This window comes from Siniperca chuatsi, linkage group LG5 (assembly GCF_020085105.1).
Source record: "Siniperca chuatsi isolate FFG_IHB_CAS linkage group LG5, ASM2008510v1, whole genome shotgun sequence".
NCBI classification, from domain to species: Eukaryota; Metazoa; Chordata; class Actinopteri; order Centrarchiformes; family Sinipercidae; genus Siniperca; species Siniperca chuatsi.
Window position 1 is genome coordinate 23,564,894 of NC_058046.1, and position 21,381 is coordinate 23,586,274.

The window sequence follows — 21,381 nt, forward strand, 5'->3', positions numbered from 1 at the left end:
TGTACAAATCAGGTACTGCCTCAACAGATGGCAGGCATGCTGCTCACCTGAACTTCAATCCAAGCTAGTGATGCTGTGTGGACACATGTGCACAACAAGATTTCTACTAAATGTGCGATAATGACATGCAACAATGAATATTTGTATATTAATTTTTCCACCAATTTGGACTGTATTTGGATAAATTCTGCAGAAGGCAGGGATTCAAACAGATTAGTGTGGCTTAGATGGAAATTCTTAAGTTTTGTGTTTGTTTTTGTTGATTCACATTCACATTTGTTGATTTTACGAAATACCTTTCAAGATTCTAAGAATGGCGTTTCTCTTTAAAGTTGCCAACACAAACTAGAGCAACACAAAATTAATTCTATTTTCACTAAACAATGATTGTTTCGGTTATTTATATAGTAAAAATAGACAACCATATATTTGCTGGTTACAGCTTCATAAAGGCTACCATTTGCTTCCTTTTCTCCAGTTCATAAGATTTTAAAATGAATATATTGATTTTGTTTTAGCTGCTGGTCATAGTAAGCATGAGTAATGTAGAAACATGTGATGGGCATCTATCATTTTTGACATTTTATAAAGTAAATAATTAACTGATCAATCAAAAAAGTAAAAAATAAATGAAAAACAGATTAAACGCAGCCCTAAATGATATTCTGAACTGACTAAATGGAAAACTACCAGTCAATTATCAACTGAAAACATGTATTTAACAGCCAGAATGTATTTCCAATCTCACTAAGAAGAACCCTGAAGCGTATAAAATACACCACCACCTTTAATATACTTCAGTAGCATGGAGTTCGGAAAAACAACATTGTGCTGTGCTGAACAGTTTGGAATCCTTTATTCACTCCCAGTCCAACCAACTCCCCTTGCAAGTCCATCAGCAGAGCAAGGGAGTGAACCGACCAGGAAAGGGAAAAAAAAGGTAAAAACTAGTCTCACCAATGTTAAATTTGTACTCAAAATAAAACTCTTCCCAGAGCAAACCAAAAGCATACCAACAAGCAATTCTCTGTGTCTCTGTGCTGCAGGCAGCAACAACTGTAGCAGCCTGAGAAGGAAACACAAACAAATCACACCCCTTCTCTTGTGAGTTCTCTCAGAAAGCCAGTGAAGTTATTTCTAGTTTTGAAGATAAGCTACAATTATGCTATTATTACTATTAAAAAATACTAAAACAAGCACATAATGTAATCAAATTTTAACCATGCTGCATGCTAATTTCACACTGGAAAATAAACAAAAAAAGTGTATCCTTAAAGATTTCTGCATTCTCACAGAACTTTGTGGATGGTGATATGACAGCTCCAGCAACAACTTTTTTGTTAAGTTTTAAAAGCTATAGCTGTATTTCAACTTCTGTTGCTGCACACCTTATATCATTTCCTGTTTGTACATAATAGGAATGTACAATTATAATGTCCAACGAACACTCCCCACATATCTTAATTGGCAACAAACCCCAGAGCAAATACTGCTATTCAGTTGCATTTTACAATATGATTTTAGAGGTGGCATGAATCTGCCATGAACCAAGTCAATGGACACAATCTCAATTTGATGTTCCAACAATCGGCACTTGTAAACAATAGTAAATCACTTAAATCTACAGTGAAAGATAGATATAGTGTACAAAAAAATGCCTGGAATGAGCTTTATTTCAGTGCCTTGCAGTTAGCTCTAAACAAAAATGTGCAATATTTAAACTTCTATGAAAGACAACAACAAAAGTGAAGCAGCATGACATGCAGCTGTCAGTCTCTGGAACAAAGGTTTTTCTGACGTCAGGACCAGCTACAATAAAGGCTCCAAGCTTCCAGAAATAACCTGACTGGCCTCTTAGGAACCCGCTTCTTAGAAGGGGAAAAAAAGGGCTCACACCACTCCAGAGAATTTCATCCAGTATTCATAAACGAGGCCGTCCTTGAAAAGATGGACAAGCTGCAGAGAGACAGAGGCTAACGGGCAGTATGTGAGAGACAGAACAAGAGATGGATGGGAATAAAAACATCATGAAGTCAAGTGACAAACCAATAGAGGGACAAACAAATGTATTGTACGAAACATGAGCGGAGAGAGAGACACACAGAAACTGTACAGGTGAGGAAATCCCAATTATAGCATGACCTCGTTAACCCCAGAGGCTCGTTAGAGTCTCTTTACAGCAGCATTCTCCAGGCCCATCCTCTGTCACACCTTCATTAAGCCCATCGACCCACTGTGCTTATTAAACACATTCATTACCCAAAGTATTGAACCGCTGCTGCTGTCACCGACCTCAAATGCATCACGGGGGGGGAGAAGGGTGACGGCTGCTGGAGGGTGAGACAGTAGAAGGGGGAAATGTTGAGGAGGGGATGGGTCAAGCACACAAAATGGGACACACAACATCTACCGACGCTCATACAGACACATACCTTTCTGTCTCTTATCAATCATCACTAATAAAGTCAGTGATTAGAGCTGCTTTGGCCTGAGACAGAGACAATGGGAGAAGAGGGCGACAGAGGGAGAGAAAGAAATCGAGAGGGAGGATATGGCTTGTTTGAGAGAAGAGGAAAGTGATGGGATGAGTAGCGGGACCATGAGCGTGACAAGAAGATTAAAAAAAGAGTTTAAAATAAGCTGAAAAGGGCTGGTAGACTTTCTCTCTCAGTCTTCTCTTCTGTTTTACACTTCTGTCTTTTCTCCATAGCACAGGGCAGAGGTGAAACCCCAAGGAGGGCTATTCATCATGATACATACAAACTAGTCCACTGAGCTAAAGGCGAGGCCTCCATCCTGGCTTCGGGCTTCTGCTTTAAATGATGACATCATTTCTGCCCTTCTCAAACAAAAGGAAAACTCATCATCAGAGAGAGGGAGAGGGAGAGGAAGGGAAAGAGCGCAAAGAGATTAAGAAGAGTAAAGGCGTGAGCGAGGTGTCGGAAAGGGCCATGAATCATAGTGACATCCCTGGCTGGGTGTCAGAAGCTACTGCTGTCTGGAGCTGGATAAACAGAGGGTCTCTAAAGCAGTGCATACTATCTAACACTGGCCAGGTCAGAGCCCGCCACTGGCCCTCAGGTGAATTGAAATGGGTGCCAAATTCTTTTCACCTAAATTGATTGTTGAAAAGTTACTGGCTGTGGTGTTGCCAAAACCTTTCCAACTTGCTGCTGGCTAGCAAGGGTGGTTTAAGTGAAAGTAGAATCACTGGTTCAAAATACAAGGTTGCAAAAAGCTGGACTTAAAAGAAAAAAGAAGGACTAACACACTAAGCTATAAGACTGCAAATAATGATTATTTTCATTATTTGTTAACTTACTGATTATTTTCTCATTTAATCGATTGGTCTATAAAACATTTTTTTTTTAAACTGTGAAAAATGCCCATCACAATATCCTAGAGCACAAGGTGGTGTCATTAAATGTATTGCTTTGTCCAACCAACAGTCCAAAACTAAAAAAAAAAAAAAAAAAATCAATTTACTATAAAAAACCAAGACAAGCAGCAAATCCTCACATCTGAGAATTTAGGACCATCCATTGTTTGGCATTTTTGCTTGATAAAAAATACTTAAACAATTAATCAATTAGGCTATGAAAAGTTCAATCTGTAAACTATATCTGAAAATTGTGAGGATAGGATAAACAGTCCAAAACCCAAAGATATTCAATTTACTATCACATATGTCAAAGAAAGGCATTAAATCATCATATTTGAGAAGCTGGAACCAAAAAATTAATACAAAAAATGACTGAAACAATAAATTAATTACAAAAATAGTTACCAATTAACTTTTGTCGATCAACTAATGGATTAATCGTTTGAGCTCTACTTAGCTCCCTCATATTACCCTATTTAACTTCACCCAACATAAGTATTCCTTTTTCATATTTACAACAAAGTGTCAGCTTATAAAATCTAACAACAGTGAGTTATTAGCTGGAAGGCAGGATACATTTTGCACAGCCTGCACACCAGCCACCCGGTAAAACATGTTTCAAGCGTGGGGGGGAAATGAAATGGAGGGACCGTGTGCTCAGCCAGAGTAAGCAATGAACAGAAAAGGAATGGAAATGGAAGTCACATTCACATTAACATTCTTCAGTGCTTTTCCTGGTACTCTGGTAGCTGCGGGCGAATGCTTGATAACGTACGTCATGGAGATGAGTGCTGCTACAACATCTACAGTGCTAAGAGATTGTGTATTACCACTGCAAAGGCCATTCAGAGTTTCTGGCTACAGGTCAGAAAATGCTTATTTTCATTTCAATAGTATTCAAATTCTTACATAAACTGCATGCCATTCAAAGGACATGCCAGGTGCAAACAGCAACCACCCACTTTACACACTACATTTGTGCAGGAAGTTAGAGCCTCGGTATCAACAGGTTATAAAGCATCATTTTTGTCCAAATCAAACTGACTTAAAAGGGACCTTTCTACAACCTGTCGCAGACACATAAACCACAAAGAAAAAAAAAACAACATACAGTTAAGGAAAATTTGTGTTACTCAAATATTTATTAATATCCTCAAGTTTTTAAAAACAATACGGGATCTTTTATGTGCAGTCGAAGTATAAGATGAACACTCTGCTGCATTCAGCTGCCTGTTCGCTCACTGCTCGCCCACTTTGTATTACTGCTCTTATCCAGTCCTACTACACCCTCTGCAGGTGAAAACCAAGCACATCACCCAAGAGCACCTGAACTGGTATGTCTACCCAGTACACGTTTCAGGTGCTGTATACATTTGACACTTAGAAAGAGTGCTGATACGAGGCCTGGGTGCAACCTAATTCATTGTTAAGGTCATAATAGTGATTTCACTTGATCTGTCCTTTACACTTGATTTCAATTCAATACAATATACATTATTTGTCCCTCAAGGGGCAATTTGAGGCAAGCGGGTTTACAAACACGAAAACACCCAAACCAATTCATTCACACAATCTAAAATACAAAATATGAAAGTGTTAAGATTAAAAGAAAAGACAAGAAGAAAAAAAAGGCTGAAAGACTTAAGGGTTAAGTGGCCAATCCGACAACAGGTCCAACACGACAAAGGAACATTATGTCAAAAAAATGCTAAAGGTGCCAGTGCATTTATCAACGTATACACAAAGTAAACAGACCATCTCTCATACTGTCTTATGGCTTCTGTAAAAAAAAACAAAATCCCTTCTGTTTGTTTTACATACAAGAAATCTAAAACACATTCCTAATGGCATTTGCTTACAGTAGTCGTAAAGGATATGTTTGGGGATGTGGCTTTTTGAGGAATTGTTCAGTATGAAGCGATCAGAAATCAGAATCAGAAATACTTTATTGATCCCCGTGGGGAAACTCTTTAAATGAATGAGCGATGCAAGACATCTCCATGTTTTGTCAGTAATTTTAGAGCTGAAGTTAACGACACATTGAATTTGGTTCTTGTCATTCGAAACATAAACCAGCAAAAAAAAAAAAAGTTAAAATATTTTCAATAAAAGAGGCATAAAACTTTGTTAATGTTTTCTAATCCACTCTGAAGAGTTTACATTTGACTTAGAGACAATGCACAGAAGGATGTCAAATTGCCATTGAAACAGCGTCACATCGGGCCCTACTGTAAATATACCATAATATACTACTGTTACTACAGCTGTTACTATTCCTGCTTAGTATTCTCACTACTAACTTTTTACCCCAGACTATAGAGTGGTTGAACAGCTCCACTCCAAAGCCATTAATTTCCCTGATCCTTTAACTTTTTCTTTTGCTTTATTTATTTTTTTTCCTATGGATGTCAATCTAGAAGGACAGCAAACTAAAAATATTATTGTGCAGTGCAACTCATTCTCTGTGCATAGGAAAATAACGTTTTGAATCTAACTTCTGCTGGTAAAAACTACTACTATTACCTTCAAGGCAGCAAAGAGAAATGGAGGCATTACCAGCAGAATCTCCCTCACTACTTCAGCTGCTCTCCATTTCAGCCCTGCCAAACAAAGATATTTGACTCCGGCATAACCGTGTGGATTTGTTTTTGGCATTCTGTCACTGTTCAACAATACAGCTATATTGGCTGTCCCACTTCTCAGTTATAAAGTCTGTCATTCACTTGACTTTGTTTTCTTTCCACAAATGTAATACTTTTAACATTTCTATGAGCCACTTAGGGAATCCAAGAGAGCATCCTGCCACAACAGGGTCTTTTTCAAAAAGTAATTTCACATGTGTTATTGACACAGTCAATAGTCAGGACAAAGATGCCTAATGTTGATGCTGAATCTTTTCCCGGGGTAACTAATGTTAAAAAGAAAACATTATAGCAAGGTGAAATATTGCTTTGGAGGCACACTTCACAGACTCACATTTCCAAAAGTGCTTTCACTTTCTTCCCTTTCTTTCTCTCCCCTTTAAAACTTGTTTTGTTCTTGGGCAGGCGGAGGGAACATATCGACGATGTCTGTGTCTGAGTGCAGCCGGCTGTCCAAGTTAAAGTCAGTGCTCATTAATGCATCTGATTACTCTTCAGGCAAAGGCCGATCAGCAACCACACACACACACACACAGCAGCTTTTTGGGGACACAGATCGATACGGAGGCACTTCAAAAGAGCAATGAAGAGGCGGATATCGGAGAGAGGAATGTGCTGTTAGCTTAGACTACATACTGAGAATGTAAGCAGTGGTAATGGTGAAAGTAAAAGTTTTAAACTAGTGAATTATACTCTTTATTACTTAAACTAACCTCATGTCCTTATCCTAACAAGTCAGGCAAAGTTAGGGCTGCAACTAACAATTATTTTCATTATTAGTTAATGAACCCAATAGCTTCTTTTGTCTGGCCAACAGTCAAAAGAAGGAAAGGAAGGGATGAAAAATTGGAAATGAAGAAAGAGATTGTGTTTTAAATAAAAAATAGAAAAGGCAGGGGAAGCAAAGAGAGGAAAGAGGATTTAAGACTATTTATTAGGTATTCCCCTTGGCATGACACAATGTAGATGGACAACAGACATCCCCATCTCTCCACAGTAAATTCTATCTTTACAGTACCTATTAGGGCTGCACGATATAGTAAAAAAAATTATTGAGATTATTTTGACAGATAACGAATGCGATATGATTCACGATTAGTCGGAATGACCATTTTTGCATCACAATTTATATTTTCACTGAAAGAACTATTAAAATCATGATGATGTGACATTTGTTGGGGTCTGTACTGAACAAACATGTTTTCTTACATCAGGAGAGATTTGTAGCCCAGGGCATCTCTGCAGCACTACAGTACTTCATTATAATGCTGTTTTGTCACACATTTTACCTTTTTCAAAAAATTGCAGCTTCTGCAATTTGGATATTGCACTTAGCCATATTGTGATTTTGATAATCTTGCAATTAATTGTGCAGCCCTAGTACCTATTTATGGCTACCTCCCAAATCCACAGAGACAAAGACAGACAAAGAGAGAAAAGTAAAGAGACTTCTTGATGACATGAAAGCATGGAAATTCTGGATGGGAGCAGAGCTTTTCCTCACTCTGACAGACATAATCCAGTGCCATTAGCAGTTAACCTGACTAAATACATCATACAACATCTGACATTCAACATCCTGAGAAGTCTAAACTCCTCCTGTCTATGAAGACTGGAGGGGATTGGGGAGATCTTGAAGAGGAGATGGACAGTGCATTGTGTGTGTGTGTGTGTGTGTGTGGCTGGTCAGAGTGGTTCTATTTATCTCTAATTACAGTCAAATACATGAACAAAGTTTCCAGAGGAGATTCCAGTGCAGCTGGCAGCTATTCAATTCATCCGCTCCCATGTGTGTGTCACTTCCAGTGTTTCAGCTAGGCCTGTGTATTTTAGTTTGTTGATTTTAGTTTGTTGATTGTTGGTTTATGTCAAAAGGTCTTTCCCATAACAACTTAGAGCTATCATTATCACTTCCTTTGTCTTTGCTCTCCCTCTAATCTGGCTAATTAAATCTGCTAATGTCAATATACAATTTAATCTGCGATTATGTTTGATTGGACCAGTGGAGCCTAGCTGTCATTCCCCCTGCCAGCAAAAACCCGACTACTGACAAGCTAGACAGACAGCCAATCAGAGCGGGAGATGAGGCCTCCTTCACTGACCGATGGCCAAGAAACACCATTCACTCTGACAGTTCGTCTTTTCCACTGTTTCATGTTGTTCCACAGACAAACATCCCGTCCATCCCAAAGTGAGAGAGCTGGAAAGCACAAGAGGAAAGCTCTGATTGTACATGCAGAGTGGTAATTACCCCTAAATTGAGGGCACGTGGTAATCTATGTTAGGTCATCTCCAATTCCACTTACATATCCACATTTTGCACTAATTAAAACTGTAAATAATCAGAGCCTGTGTGTGTGTGTGAGGTGAGAGAGAGAGAGAGAGAGAGAGAGAGAGAGAGAGAGAGAGAGAGAGAGAGAGAGAGAGAGAGAGAGAGAGAGTGTGTGTAGGCAGATACAATGTCTTTGAGATGAGCAAGTGGAAGAATCTTCCCATCACATTGCAGGAAAATTAAGTGCACACTCTTTTAACACAACAGGAGAGCAGATAAAGTTTTTTTTTTTTTTTTTAAGCAAGTGGAAAAGAGAGTAGAAAAGTGCTTTCCCAGCAAAAATGTTTGCAGATCGCGATGTGCGTTTAATTGAAAGGAGCACTGGAGCAAAGTTACCGACATGGAAAGATGATTTTTGCAGCTTATTCGTCCACCAGTTGGGTCTATGAAACTGACAGAACTCAGAGTTAAAGTTTCAGGGCTGCCTCTCCCCCCTACGGCAAATTGAAGTGAGATGAGGAAAAGGGGAATTTGCTATTCTCAGAGCCTTTGCCCTTCGAGGTGGTGGAAGAGAACAGAATATGAATGGGGGGAAGAGAAGAAAACACTTCAGAAGATGAAAACAAGCCTTGAAAGGCAACTGGTGCAATATAACCAACTCTGGCATAAATACTGGATGAACGCCAATAAAGAATGCAGGGTAGATGTCAAAAGGAGTGGGACACAGAGACACCAGAGTCACCTGCTTTTCACAAAACACACTCTTAGCCCAGGGTTATCTGTAGCCCTGGGCTGATTTGGCCGTAGGCTAACAAGCAGTGAAAGAGCAAGCGTCAATTTGTCAACTGTAAACAAAATTTGGAGACACTAGTCACTGCTGGAGATCCTCAGCATTGCATTAGCAACTTTCATTAGCAACTTTCTACTGTCAACTGTTTTTAAAAGAATAACTGGTGTGCCCTTCAGTATGATACTCATGGCAAGAATGTATGTCATCCTTTAACTCTGTCTTTTGCAATTAAAGGAACAGTGAGAAATTTCACAATTGCACATCTTGCATTATAGCAGAACACCAAACATATATCCAAAGTCTCCACAAAACCTTCCTAAACATTGCCTCAGTTCACTAACAACCAAGATTTATAATTTTGTGGTTTAAATTTATAGGACACTGACAAGAGAAACAAACAAAAACAGAGCAACATTAGCAGAATTACTACTAATATTGTTAGTGCTAGTACTGATTAAATAAGTCCTTAAGGCTACGCAAGCTTTCCCTAATCCTATTTAACCATCTACGGAGCTGGATATAGTCTTAACACAGAGAAAAGACCCTCCAGTACGGAACTGAAACCACAACCACGACAAGAAGGAGGGAAGGAAAGAAAGAAAAAATGTACAGTATGTGGGTGTACACATGACAAAGAAGAAAGCAGAGAGCAAGTGAAAGACCACACAGAAACATCCTGTAGCAATTCAATTATTCAATTTTGGAGGAGGAGAAAGAGAGGGCAGATCAGAGTGAGTAAACGGCTCATCCTCATCTGTGATTGATTAGGAGAGACAGAGACAGGATCTTTGTACCACAAAAGCCAGCAGAGAGGAGAGAAAACGAGAGGAGAGGCTTTCACTATAGTGTCCCTTGACTGAGATTTATAGCGCACTAAAAACCGAAGAGCCCATCTCAATGCTGTTTCCTGGATCAATTCATGTAAGGAACAAAGGTTCAGCCCACACGATGGTCCCAGAAGTGTTCAACTATCCTTTGTTTTTGCATAAACCTTTCATAAAAGCCTTTTTCCAGACTGTTTCAAACCCTTTTAGTTGGTCTATAAACAGCTGACACAGGCTGAAATAAGATCTGCAAAGTACAAATGTTTAAGTTACCTTTTAAATTCTTCATATGTGATACAATATTTATAATTATTACATTAAAGCCAACCGCCTGTATAATTTAACATCCAAGTCTAAATGAGTACAAAAGCAATACCTCAAAAAAAAACATCTATAAGTATTCATGCATACAAAATATTCAGCCAAACTCATTCTGAATTACATTCTGTAATTACAACCATTTTCCCACAAAGCTACAAAATCAGTTTCTTTTTCCTGAAAAGTTGGAGGAGAGAACCTTAGGTAGTGTTTCAAGCTGTCAGAGAGAATAAATGGCCTCTGTGGAAAAATGTAAGTGTTTCTGGGTCGTCTTAATTCCTGGCAAACTTAATGACAATTTTAGGCCAAGCAATCAGAGCGCCTAGACATAACAATTCCCATATAAGCTCAACCCATTTCTCTCCACCCTACTGACAGGAAGCTAAAATAACTGCAACGATCTCACGTCTGAAAAATTACCATCTGAAATTGATACTGCTGCGCTGAAATGTTATCAGCAGAAATATTAATCTCTCACCTAGTGGTAATCGCTAATTTCAGATACTATTAAGTTGATGAATAGGGTTTTAACAAACTGAGCTATTGTTAACAACTTAAAGCGGACTAATTCATCAAGGTCATGATTACTCATGGACTGCAAAGAAATATTAGCAGGAAAAAGTGGAAAGAGCATTAGTGAGAAAAGGAAGATGTTAATAAAGGGGTGAGAAACAGACATGCCAAATTATATTTATGTTCTCTTTCTCTATCGGAATCCATTACTAAATGACAAACACAGTAAAAGAGGAGCATTAGTATCAACAAGCTGTGGCCTACAAAAAGAAAGCAGCTGGCAGGCGGTTTTCAGAAATTGGAAAAGAGTGACATCTAGTGATGGTTTAAAGTAGTCTGTCACTTCTTCTGTACCTGCTCTTTTTATTAAAAGAAATATGATGGGAGGGGGGTGAAAAGGGCAGTTCAGCTGTCTAAGGTCATGCCCTGTTCATTATGTATAAAACAAAACCATGTATGCGTCCACATTTTTGCATTCACGTAAACATGTGGGTGGTGTCAATATGAACCACATATCATCAAGCATTAATGAGCTACAGAAGATTCAAGAAAACATTTTCCCCTCATTTACCTGACCTCCAAGATCTGATCAGAAATTTGAGCTAAATTCACATAATTGTGACAAATTTGTAATAATTATGAAAATCAGCTGTTTTTGTCCACTGATCATATTTGAAAATATTAAAGTGAATCCATTTTTGCCTGATAGCAGGTTCTAATGCTGAGTTTTGAATTTAGTGGTGGGGCAGCCTTTCTTTTTCATTGGGATCAAGGATTGTATCTTTAAGTAATAAGCATCATGCACTTTTCTTGAGTTTTTGTGTTTACAAGACAGCGTGTCCACCAAAAAACAAACTATGATGAGGGGTTTCTTATGGCAGTTGCACACATCTGGCTGCCAAAGCAAGAGTGAGTAAAAAGAAGAAGAAGAGAACAGAAGAACAGACTGACCAGTTCTCTAAGACAGCTGATTCAGAGAGAAATTAATTAATCTGTATTATGTAGATGTTGCCTGGCAAACCTTCAAGCTGGTGATGCACTTATTGGAAGAAGGTGCATCAGGTACAGTTTTGGGCTGTGCTTGTGCATAAATTCTTAGACTCCAACATCACAGTAACCAACAGTAAGAAATGCAAGAGACAGGGCTACAGTGCTCTGACAATATTCTTATAACCCCAGAATATTAGTAGTAGCTCCATAGCTGAGAGGAGTACCTATAGAGAGCCTAAATGAGATGAATGCACACTTGAAGATTTTCACATTGCCAAACAGAGACACACAGACACTTGGGCTCCCGTACGAGCAGAAACCCCAATGCAAGCACGGAGATGAGACCAGAAGTGTGGGACTGACCAGTTTGTTCTCTTGCAAGTAGAGTCTCTGCAGTTTACGGCATCCTTTAGCCAACGCCACCATGCCTTCATCTGTGATGCTGTAGCACTGACCCAAGTGGATGTCCTTCAGCTCATTGCAGTGCTCTCCCAGCTAAAGGCAAAAAGCAGAAATTATGGTGTATGTAAGATTAGGGGTAATATTTGATCAATCCTCATAGTTCGACACCCATGTTAAACAGCTGACCAGATCTTGTTTTTTCCACTTAAGAAATATTAGTAAACTGAGACCAGTAGTTTCAACTGCTGAATTAGAGATGCTTGTACAAGCCTTTATCTCATCTCACATCAACTATTGTAACGCACTTTTTTCCTCATTAGCATGTCTGCACTTGATCGCCTGCAGGCAATACAGAACGCTGCCACAAGATTACTCACTGGGCCAAATAGACGGTCTCACATTACCCCTATACAAAGATCTCTTCACTGGCCCCCTGTTGCAAATAGGATCCAGTTTAAAATTCTCACTATTACTTACAGAGCATTGCACAGTCACGCTCCTACATATGTGGCTGAACTACTACGCCCTTACTCATCAGCTCGCTCTCTTAGGTCAAATAAGCGAAATTTGCTGTCTGTCCCGCGCACTCGCCTTAAGACCTGTGGTGATCATAGCACCTAAACTATGGAAGGCTCTGCCTGCGCCCTTACGGTGTGCTGATTCTGTGGACTCTTTTAAAAGGCAGCTAAAGACGTACCTTTTTAGACAGGTGTTTGGGTAACCTGTATGCACCAGGTCTGCATCATGTATTTATTGTGTATTTTACTATGTACTGTATATCTATTGTGTATTTTATTACATACTATGTATTTATTGTGTATTTTTATTATGTACTTTATTACTTTTTTATGTACTGTTTTTAGTTGCACTTTTCTTCATGTGGCTCGGGTGGTCATCTTATCTATTTTTTTCTTGTATGCTAATGTTTTTGTAAAGCACTTTGTGACCTATGTCTGTGAAAAGTGCTATACAAATTAAGTTTACTTACTTACTTATTAAGAATTAATACTTGAAATCTTCACCTGAATCATTTTTTTTGAGGGGGACAGGTGTATCACAGACAAGCAAAGATCTAGACATTGAAATAAAAGAGGTTTGGATCTCTTGTGTCTCCATTCTGGCTCTAAATGCATACCTTTTTTAGTGCTTCATCTGTTAGTTTGTCCTGGTTGCCCACATGCACCTTCACCAGCAGAGGGCAGTGTGTGGCCAAAGCTGACAGGGACATGTCACCAAGCTGTTTGCAGCGGTAAGCTGTATACTTCTGCAGGCCTGGACAGTGTGAGGCCAGGGAGGACACACCATGGTCATAGACCCCTCTGCAATCCGAGATATTAATCTCTGTCACATTCTGCCTCCGAGAGGCTATTTTCACCAGGAGATCATCATTTACCTGGGGGACAGGGTAACACAAGGAGAGATGAAAGTGAGTAGAAACAGCAAAACTTTTTGTTAATTATAAAGGTTGAGATCAGAAGATCAGATTTGATCTCAGAAGCAGATGTTTATCCTGTTGGCAACACACTAAGGCCTCTCCTGCTCACTCAATCCAAGCCAGAGTATTAACTAAATGTCTAAAATGTAAAATGGGAAAAAATGAAAAGACAAGAAGTGTCCAACTCTAGTGAAACTAAAGAATAATTCCTGAACACAAGAGAACATGCGACAAAAAATGCACAACCCTATGTGCTTACTTGTTGTAGGCCACTGAGGTCGATTTGCTTCCAGAACTGAAAGTCCAAGCAGAGGTCCCTCCAGTACTTACAAACCAGAGAGGCACACAGACAGCGCTCCTTCACGGTCAAGTGGGAGAGTACCTGAAAAGACGGAAAAGAAGATATAATTCACAAAGACAAATTCATTGAGCATGCACGTTTCCAGTCTAGTAAAAGCCGTTCAGCAAGAATTCAGATGGTGTGGCTCATTTGTGAAAACAAAATAAGAACAAACTGAGTACACGGCATGTTTCCTATCAATGGCAAGCTCTGGCTTAGTATCTTTCATTGTACCAAACCAACAGAAAATCATCAGTTAATAGAAACAAAAAGCCAGTTTAACTCTTTGATGAACTCTGACCTTAAGAAGGATGGAGGAAGGCAGGTGGTTGATACTTAAGTGATCAGCAGCGTCAGAACTTCTCGCCTGGCAGTCGTCATAATGATGCAGGCAGCAGGGGGACGAGTCTGAACTGTGGGGCAAATCAGCATGAAGGCCCAGCCCGCAGCAGCCATCAGCAGGTGAGGAGGAAGAGGAGGAGGCAGAGGAAGAAGAAGCGGAGGAGGAGGGAAGTGGACAGAGGGGAAGGTGGCAGTGGCCAGTTTCAGAGTTCGAGGCGGCCTCTCCCCCACCTCCTCCCACTCCTCCGTTCTCCAGCCCTCCGTCAGGGGCAGCGAAGGCGCAGCGCGGCTGCTTGCAGGGAGTGCACCTCTGCACCTCTGAGCACTTCCTCTTACACACCTGCATCCAGAGACACACACAGATCAGCTAGATGGAACCAAATTTTCAAAGCAGATTTATTTGACTGTAAAGCCTTTAATTACAACTGCAGTGTGGAAGTACATTACTCCGCCACATCATGAAACATCAAATCGAAACAGCACCCCCGACCTTGGATCCTCAGCGAGAACAAAATAAAACAAGGAGTGAAAATAGCTGCTGCCTTGAATGTGAAGTCTGACTTGTGACTCCTGCAATTCTGTTATTTCATCTTCAAAACACAGAAAACCCACTGTGTAATGTTTAATCTTTAAAACACTTGGACTTTGTTGCATGCAGCTTTCAGGCATCTTTTATGGACACTACATGTTTTTCCTTATTTTATGGCACCTGTAGACACATTCATTAGTACATTCTGTGGTACTAGTTAACATTATATGGTTATTATGTCTGTATTTGCACTTGGGAATTAGCTATTCCTTGAAGATTCATGTTTTCCTTAAATAATTTCATGTTAATTTCAAGTTGTTGATTCAAAATTGTCAAAACAAATTTAAAAAAATAACTGGGCTGCCCTCATTCAGTTAAGGTCTTGGTCAACAAATACATTTTAGTCGATTGATAGTTTTCAATGTCTTTTAGGGGTAATGAACTATTGGACATTAGTCACTGCCGGAAATGGTTGTCAGTGGTGTCAAGGGTGATTATTTTTCACAAATATTCTTTGGTCTTTAATAAGATTTGATGAGATCCCTCAGCATTCATCTGGGGAGGGATAGATTTTACTGTTAAAAAAAAAATCAGTTTTAGCTACTAAATCATAGCTACTTAGTAAACTTAACAATATTTGGTGCTGTTGGTGCAGCACCTCCCGAGCTCCCTACCATCTCAGTGTATTCGCTGGTGCAGCCAGGCACAGGTATGGGTACGGTCACAGACACCCCAGCACTTCGGAACAGCGCCGGTGGTGGAATCAGTTTGGCAGGAACAGCTGATAAAAGGCTCCTCCCTTGGCCCTCCCAGATAGCCAACTCCCGTGATGACAACAGGAACTTGGAGCAGTCCTCGGGAGATGCGAGTGTTGCGTATCGCTCAGCGAGCTTCGAGGCAGCTGCTGCTCCAATGCCTACTCCACCCACACCAGGGACACTGATCCCGGTGATGCTGTTGTGACGGCACCCGCTGCCGTTGACGCCGGCCTCCAAATGGTCGCTGTCGTCGTCAAGACCGCTGCTGTTGCTGTGGACAATGAAGCACAGCATGCAAGGCAGCTGCAAGAAACAGTTCCTCTTCTTCTTCTTCCTGTGATGCAACTTGCGTGTCTTCTTCTTTAGGCGGTAACCATTTTTCGAGAGAAGATGGCCCATATAGATGATTCAAGAAAACTCTAGAACAACAGAAGTCCATTTATTAGTAAATATATTATTCAGCAATATTCTAAGGACCTTGCAGGACTGGGTATCATTGGTTTTAGGTCAGCACACAAAAAGCACTGAGGTTCAATACCCAACCCCTGAGTAGTGTAGTGGGGGGAGTAACCTCACATATAGTAAAAATTATCACAATTATTTTTTACACCAACTATTTTTTCATTATGGCAAAAGCTAATATTTTTAAGTTAATATCACTTTATAAGTAGAGTCCTGCATCAACAAGTAACACATCCCCTTGCTATTCTTGAAACAAAGCATATTCTCTCTTTGTGTTTTCCCTGTACAGAGTAATTTTGCTGAGCTGGAGGGACAGTAACACAAAGAGGGAATTTCATACAAAAAAAACCCACTAAGTTCAGAGGGTACCCACTTTATTTGCCTGACTCAGACTGCTGAAGCCTCATATTATCTTCAGCTAAACACAGAACAAAGACAAAGACTTACACTGAAATCAAGTTAGAAAGAGATCCTTTCACAACCAGTATGGACAGAAAGAACAATTACAGCAACCAGTAACTCTTAATGTACATAATGACATGCGAGTATAGTATTAATGGACCTGACAAAAATGTGAGCCTGCCCTTAAAGTGTCAAGGACAATCAGGATAGATCTATATATACTGAAACAGTTGGGAACATATGTTGCTGAAAATAGACCGATGGTAGCCAACACTGTCATTACTCTCTTCTCCCCATGTAGTACGCATTAATAGTGTGCACAACGACATCCTAGCTTGGTATCACAATGAAATGCGTATCTTGTTTGTAAGAAGGCAATTATATTTTGAGTGTAAAGCCTAAACGTGCAATATAGCTCACACCAAAGTAGCAGCAAGTTTTACAGCCGTGCATATCCCTCTTTCGAAACCATTTGACTTGTATTATGTGTTGTGAATACATTACTTGTCAAATGTTTAAACCCTAATTTCGTTGCCGACGTTGGACTACAAAATAACAGATATGTTATCGTCATACTGCAGTCTAGCAACGATGTATCGTCTGGTTGCTGCCGAATGAAAAGATGTAAACAGTGAACAGGTGGTCATTTGTTTAGCGCACACACACACAAAGCAGTCTTAACGTGACGGTTGTGTTTTGCCTGAAGTCGTGACAGGTTTATTTATAATATCTGGTCCAACTTAACAACATATTTACACCCTCATTTAGAGAAAAAGACACGGTTCCATTGCTAACCCAGTTCAGCTTTCTGACAAGCTAGCTTGCTCTATCACTAGATGCTAAGTTAGCTGTAGACCCAACATGAAACATCTCTCACCACTTCGCACGGTGCTCCCACACTCCGGATGGTGCTCGCATAATACTGCTATGGTGCTCGGTCAAGATGAGCGCTGACAAGTCCCGAAAGGAGAGACGCGGATGCAAGAAAACGTGCTACTGAACTAGCGTAACGTTGATGTTTATCCAAACAGTGGCAGCTCTGGTTCTGCTGCTGCTCTTGAGTACAGCACTTCCGCACCGAGAGGGCAGCGGGAAGGAAGCCGACGAGGGCGATTCGTAATTCGTCATGGGGGCTGGGTGAACCTGCCTGCTGTGAGGCCTTGAGGGTGAATTGAAGCCTAAAGTTACTTTGGCTCAAGTGTCCCTAGCCCCAGTTTGTGATGATGATCATAATTTTTACATCTGAGACTTTTGCACTGATGATTACATTCCAGTCCCAGATCTAAGCATCTATTTGGTTCAAAGATAAATACAAGCCGTCTGTGTTCGCCCTGCGACGAGTTGGCCACTGTCCAGGGTGTGCCCTGCCTAAGGCCCGAAGTCACTGGGATAGGCTCCAGTCACCCGCGACCCCCTAACGGGGACCAAGCGGTAGAAAATGGATGGATGGATGGATAAATACAAGCCAAAATTGAAACACAACCTAGGTTGGATTACCCCAGGGCCCCAGACCCCAAAGGCCCCCAGGTTCCCTGCTTGTAAAGCTGCCATGTGTAGTCTACCACGTGCTTTGTACCTGATGTGTGCTTAAAGGCTACAGGATATATACACAATGCACAGACAGTGGAGGAAACTGGGGGTTCAGTGGGGACCAACAGCTCAAAATTGCCATGAGGCCCCCTCGTGGCTAAACCCTGTTGACCAATACACCTTAGTGCTCTGTCCTGCTGGGATGTAAAATTTGTAAATCTGCAGCACAATAAGGCTAAAGATTTTATTTTCCTGACCTGAATTTCCTTAGTTCAGCCAAACAAAAATGAGAGGAGTTACATGCTTATTTTGTATGAAGAATTACCAAAACTGTATCAGTATCTATAACAGTATCCCTTTAATGCTTCAAAACTCAAACCCATGCGCAATTCAGTGACCATGCCAAGCACACATTTAAGAACAGAAACTGCTAATTATTTATTTTATGTCCACTGATGTCAATTTCTGTTCTGCATTAAATTAAATAATAAATAGCAGCAGTATTTATTAAAATAAAAGTGACATTCTCTCTCTCTCTCTCTCTCTCTCACACACACACACACACACAGAGCACATGGGCGTGAATTTCCAGCCACCAGCTCCTCCACCCTGAACACAAACTCCCAAAATAGCAGTGCGACTTCGGGAAGCCTCAGAAAAAAATGGCTGAAGTAGTTTCACCAATAACTCGACAAGTAACGAGAGAAAATCGCGACAATGGGACCGCTTCTGTCGATATTCGTCTTGAAGACGTCGAAGATTGTTTAATTTACGACCGGCATGGAGTCTCTATTCCGTTCAAGAAATTATATCAAGACAGGAAATCGGTCATAATTTTCGTGCGGGTAGGGGAAAAAACTTTGTTTGGCTTAACCTTGCTGAGTCATAGGCTATCCTGCCTGAAGTTGCATTCGTAAAATCATGAAAGGCTCAACTTAAGTAGATTGAGCCTCTAAAGAGGATTCTTTTGAAGGCATCAAAGTAGGCAACAGGTGAGCTTCAGCCTTGCTGGACAGATGCCCCAACAACTTCCCATGCTATGATGGAAATGGAAAAATGGAGAGATCATGTCCATAGGTGAAGACAGAGGGCTAAACATTATGTATGTGCAAGATGAGAGTTTTAGAAAGTAACGTAACATCTCATATTAATATAGCCTATTAACGTATTATATACTGTGTGTCCCCGCAGAATTTCTTGTGCTACAGCTGTAAAGAATACGTGGATGATTTGAGCAAAATACCTAGAGAAGCACTGCAGGTAAGTCCTGATCCACGACCATGAATGCACTGTAGGCCGGCACAACAACCAGCATAGCTGCAAATTTGCGGTAGTGGAATGTAACTAAGTACATTTACTCGAGTACTGCACTGTACTACAAATGTGAGGTACTTTTACTTTACTTGAGTATTTTAGTTTTATGCAAGTTTATACTTTTTACAGCTTTATTTGCTAGTTACTTTTTGGATTGGTTTTCCTTTATGAGTTGAGAAAAGTTTCCTACTTCTTAAGATAAATAACCTATTTAATTTTTTTTTTTGGGGGGGATTAGCTGGAAAATGCATCATCACAAAGCTGAAAACAGGGCTGTTTTTCTGAGCTCATGACAAGCTACAAACATATGATGATCTTATAGAATATGATGCATTGCTGTAGATTAAACTACCCAACAATATATAAAGGTGTAGTAGTAGTCATATATAATAGTAAAACACTGACAGGGACCATTTTACTGCATGAGTACTTTTACTTTTGATACTTTAAGTAAATTTTGCTGATAATACTTACATACTTTTACTTAGATAAGGTTTTGAATGCAGGACTTTTACTTGTGGAGGAGTATTTTCACACTGTCGTATTGCTACTTTTACTTAAGTAAATTATCTGAATACTTCCTCCACCACTGCCAATTTGACATACAAATCAGAGATAATACTCTAGTGATAGCTTGGAGTGAAGTGTGAATCTAAATTATTGGTGCTGAAAAATCCAAAATGTTGCAGGATGCTGACATTAGACTGGTTGTGATTGGTCAGTCTGCTCATCATCATATAGAGGTAATTCATTTTGTGCTTCTTATGCATATAATTTCACTCTGCCACAGTCGTTCCTATTTTGCTGATTTAGTTTTCAATCTTGTCCAGCCATTCTGCTCACTGACGGGGTTTCCTCATGAAATATATGTGGACCCGGAGAGGTGCATTTATCAAAAGCTTGGGATGAAGAGAGAGGAGAAATTTACAGACTCAGGTAATGCAATAACAGTATGAGGGCATAAACTAGCATATTCTGAGATGGTAATGAAGAATTGCATCTGTGTATGTGTGCTTAGCCCTCCCTAGTCCCCATGTGAAGTCTGGTATCTTTATGGGACAAATGAAGAGTATATGGAGAGCCATGACTAGCCCTGCATTTGACTTCCAGGGTGACCTACATCAGCAAGGTGGAGCCATCATTGCAGGACCAGGTAAACTACATACTCAATCTTAATTTCTCTCACTGCCTCCATTGTGTTATATATTGCTCTCTTTCTCCCTCACTCTTTCTTCTCTCCACAGGCTCTCAAGTTCATTTTTCCCATTTTGACATGAACCACCTGGACCACATGCCCATTAACTGGCTCCTGCAGCTCGCCGGAGCTCAACAGACTCTGGACTTCAGCAATAAGCCAAAGATCATCCATGTGTAGCCAGCTGGTTGCCTGTCTGAAATCACTGTTATTATCACATAAGCAGGGATGTACACATTTTGCTTGTTTAGTTACATCACCATTGTGCACTGACAAATACAGTGTGTGTTGAGTGTGAAAGTTTATTCTTAACCCTGGAAACACAAAACAAATCTTAACTCAGTGTCTCCTTACTAGCTTTTTTCCAGAGCTTCCAATCACATCTCATGGGCTGATGAAGTTGAAAGCTCTGGAAAAAGCTAGTATGTAAACTGAGCAAACTCTTTCTGCTAATGAAGACCATGAAATGTGTGGTTTTTTTTTAAAAAAAGCTCTGGAAAAAGCTTGTAAGTGTATCTTGAGGTAAGATTTATTTCATAAAAATACAGTCTGCGGTCTGAAAGCGTGAGTGCTGTCTGGTCAAGTGTGTAAGAGGGGTATGAATGCATTACTGTTTATTGACAAGTTAAATTTTCTACGTTTTCTGTCAGTCATCCTATGACTATGTCTTATGTTGTGTATTTCTGTTCCCATAGGCTTACTTGTAGTAAGATGGTTGTGTGGTTAATATTTATGAACACTTAATAACAACTGGTGCATTGATGTTAGTAATTGTTCTTATCACAGAGTCTTCTTTTTTATAGTCACTTTCCTCATATCCAGTGTTTATTACACTGTAAATAAAGTTTAATTGCTATGTCTTTGCTGCATTTGTCTTGTATCATGCTACCCACATACACTGTAATGCATGGTCATATCCAAATGGAATCTATTCAGCACCT

At 40.0% G+C, this 21,381-nt stretch overlaps 2 protein-coding genes across 2 annotated transcripts in view; one reads left to right on the forward strand and one right to left on the reverse strand.

Annotated features, from left to right (window-relative positions):
• Window positions 1–17,545, reverse strand: part of fbxl17 (F-box and leucine-rich repeat protein 17) — a 214,710-nt gene extending 197,165 nt beyond the window's left edge. The window contains exons 1-6 of the mRNA XM_044195885.1: window positions 17,279–17,545; window positions 15,454–15,956; window positions 14,210–14,590; window positions 13,828–13,950; window positions 13,269–13,526; window positions 12,095–12,226 (exon numbers count right to left, since the gene is read on the reverse strand). Of these exons, the coding sequence (XP_044051820.1) occupies window positions 12,095–12,226; window positions 13,269–13,526; window positions 13,828–13,950; window positions 14,210–14,590; window positions 15,454–15,936 (1,377 nt within the window). The 5' untranslated portion in view covers window positions 15,937–15,956; window positions 17,279–17,545. The remainder of the gene's footprint in view (window positions 1–12,094; window positions 12,227–13,268; window positions 13,527–13,827; window positions 13,951–14,209; window positions 14,591–15,453; window positions 15,957–17,278) is intronic.
• Window positions 17,546–18,534: 989 nt separating this feature from the next.
• prxl2c (peroxiredoxin like 2C) lies at window positions 18,535–21,300 on the forward strand. The gene is made up of 6 exons (XM_044197352.1): window positions 18,535–18,776; window positions 19,123–19,191; window positions 19,935–19,988; window positions 20,076–20,181; window positions 20,264–20,398; window positions 20,490–21,300. Exons 1-6 carry the CDS (start codon window positions 18,594–18,596, stop codon window positions 20,618–20,620), a joined length of 678 nt encoding a protein of 225 aa, XP_044053287.1. The 5' UTR covers window positions 18,535–18,593; the 3' UTR covers window positions 20,621–21,300.
• The last annotated feature ends 81 nt before the right edge of the window (window positions 21,301–21,381 follow it).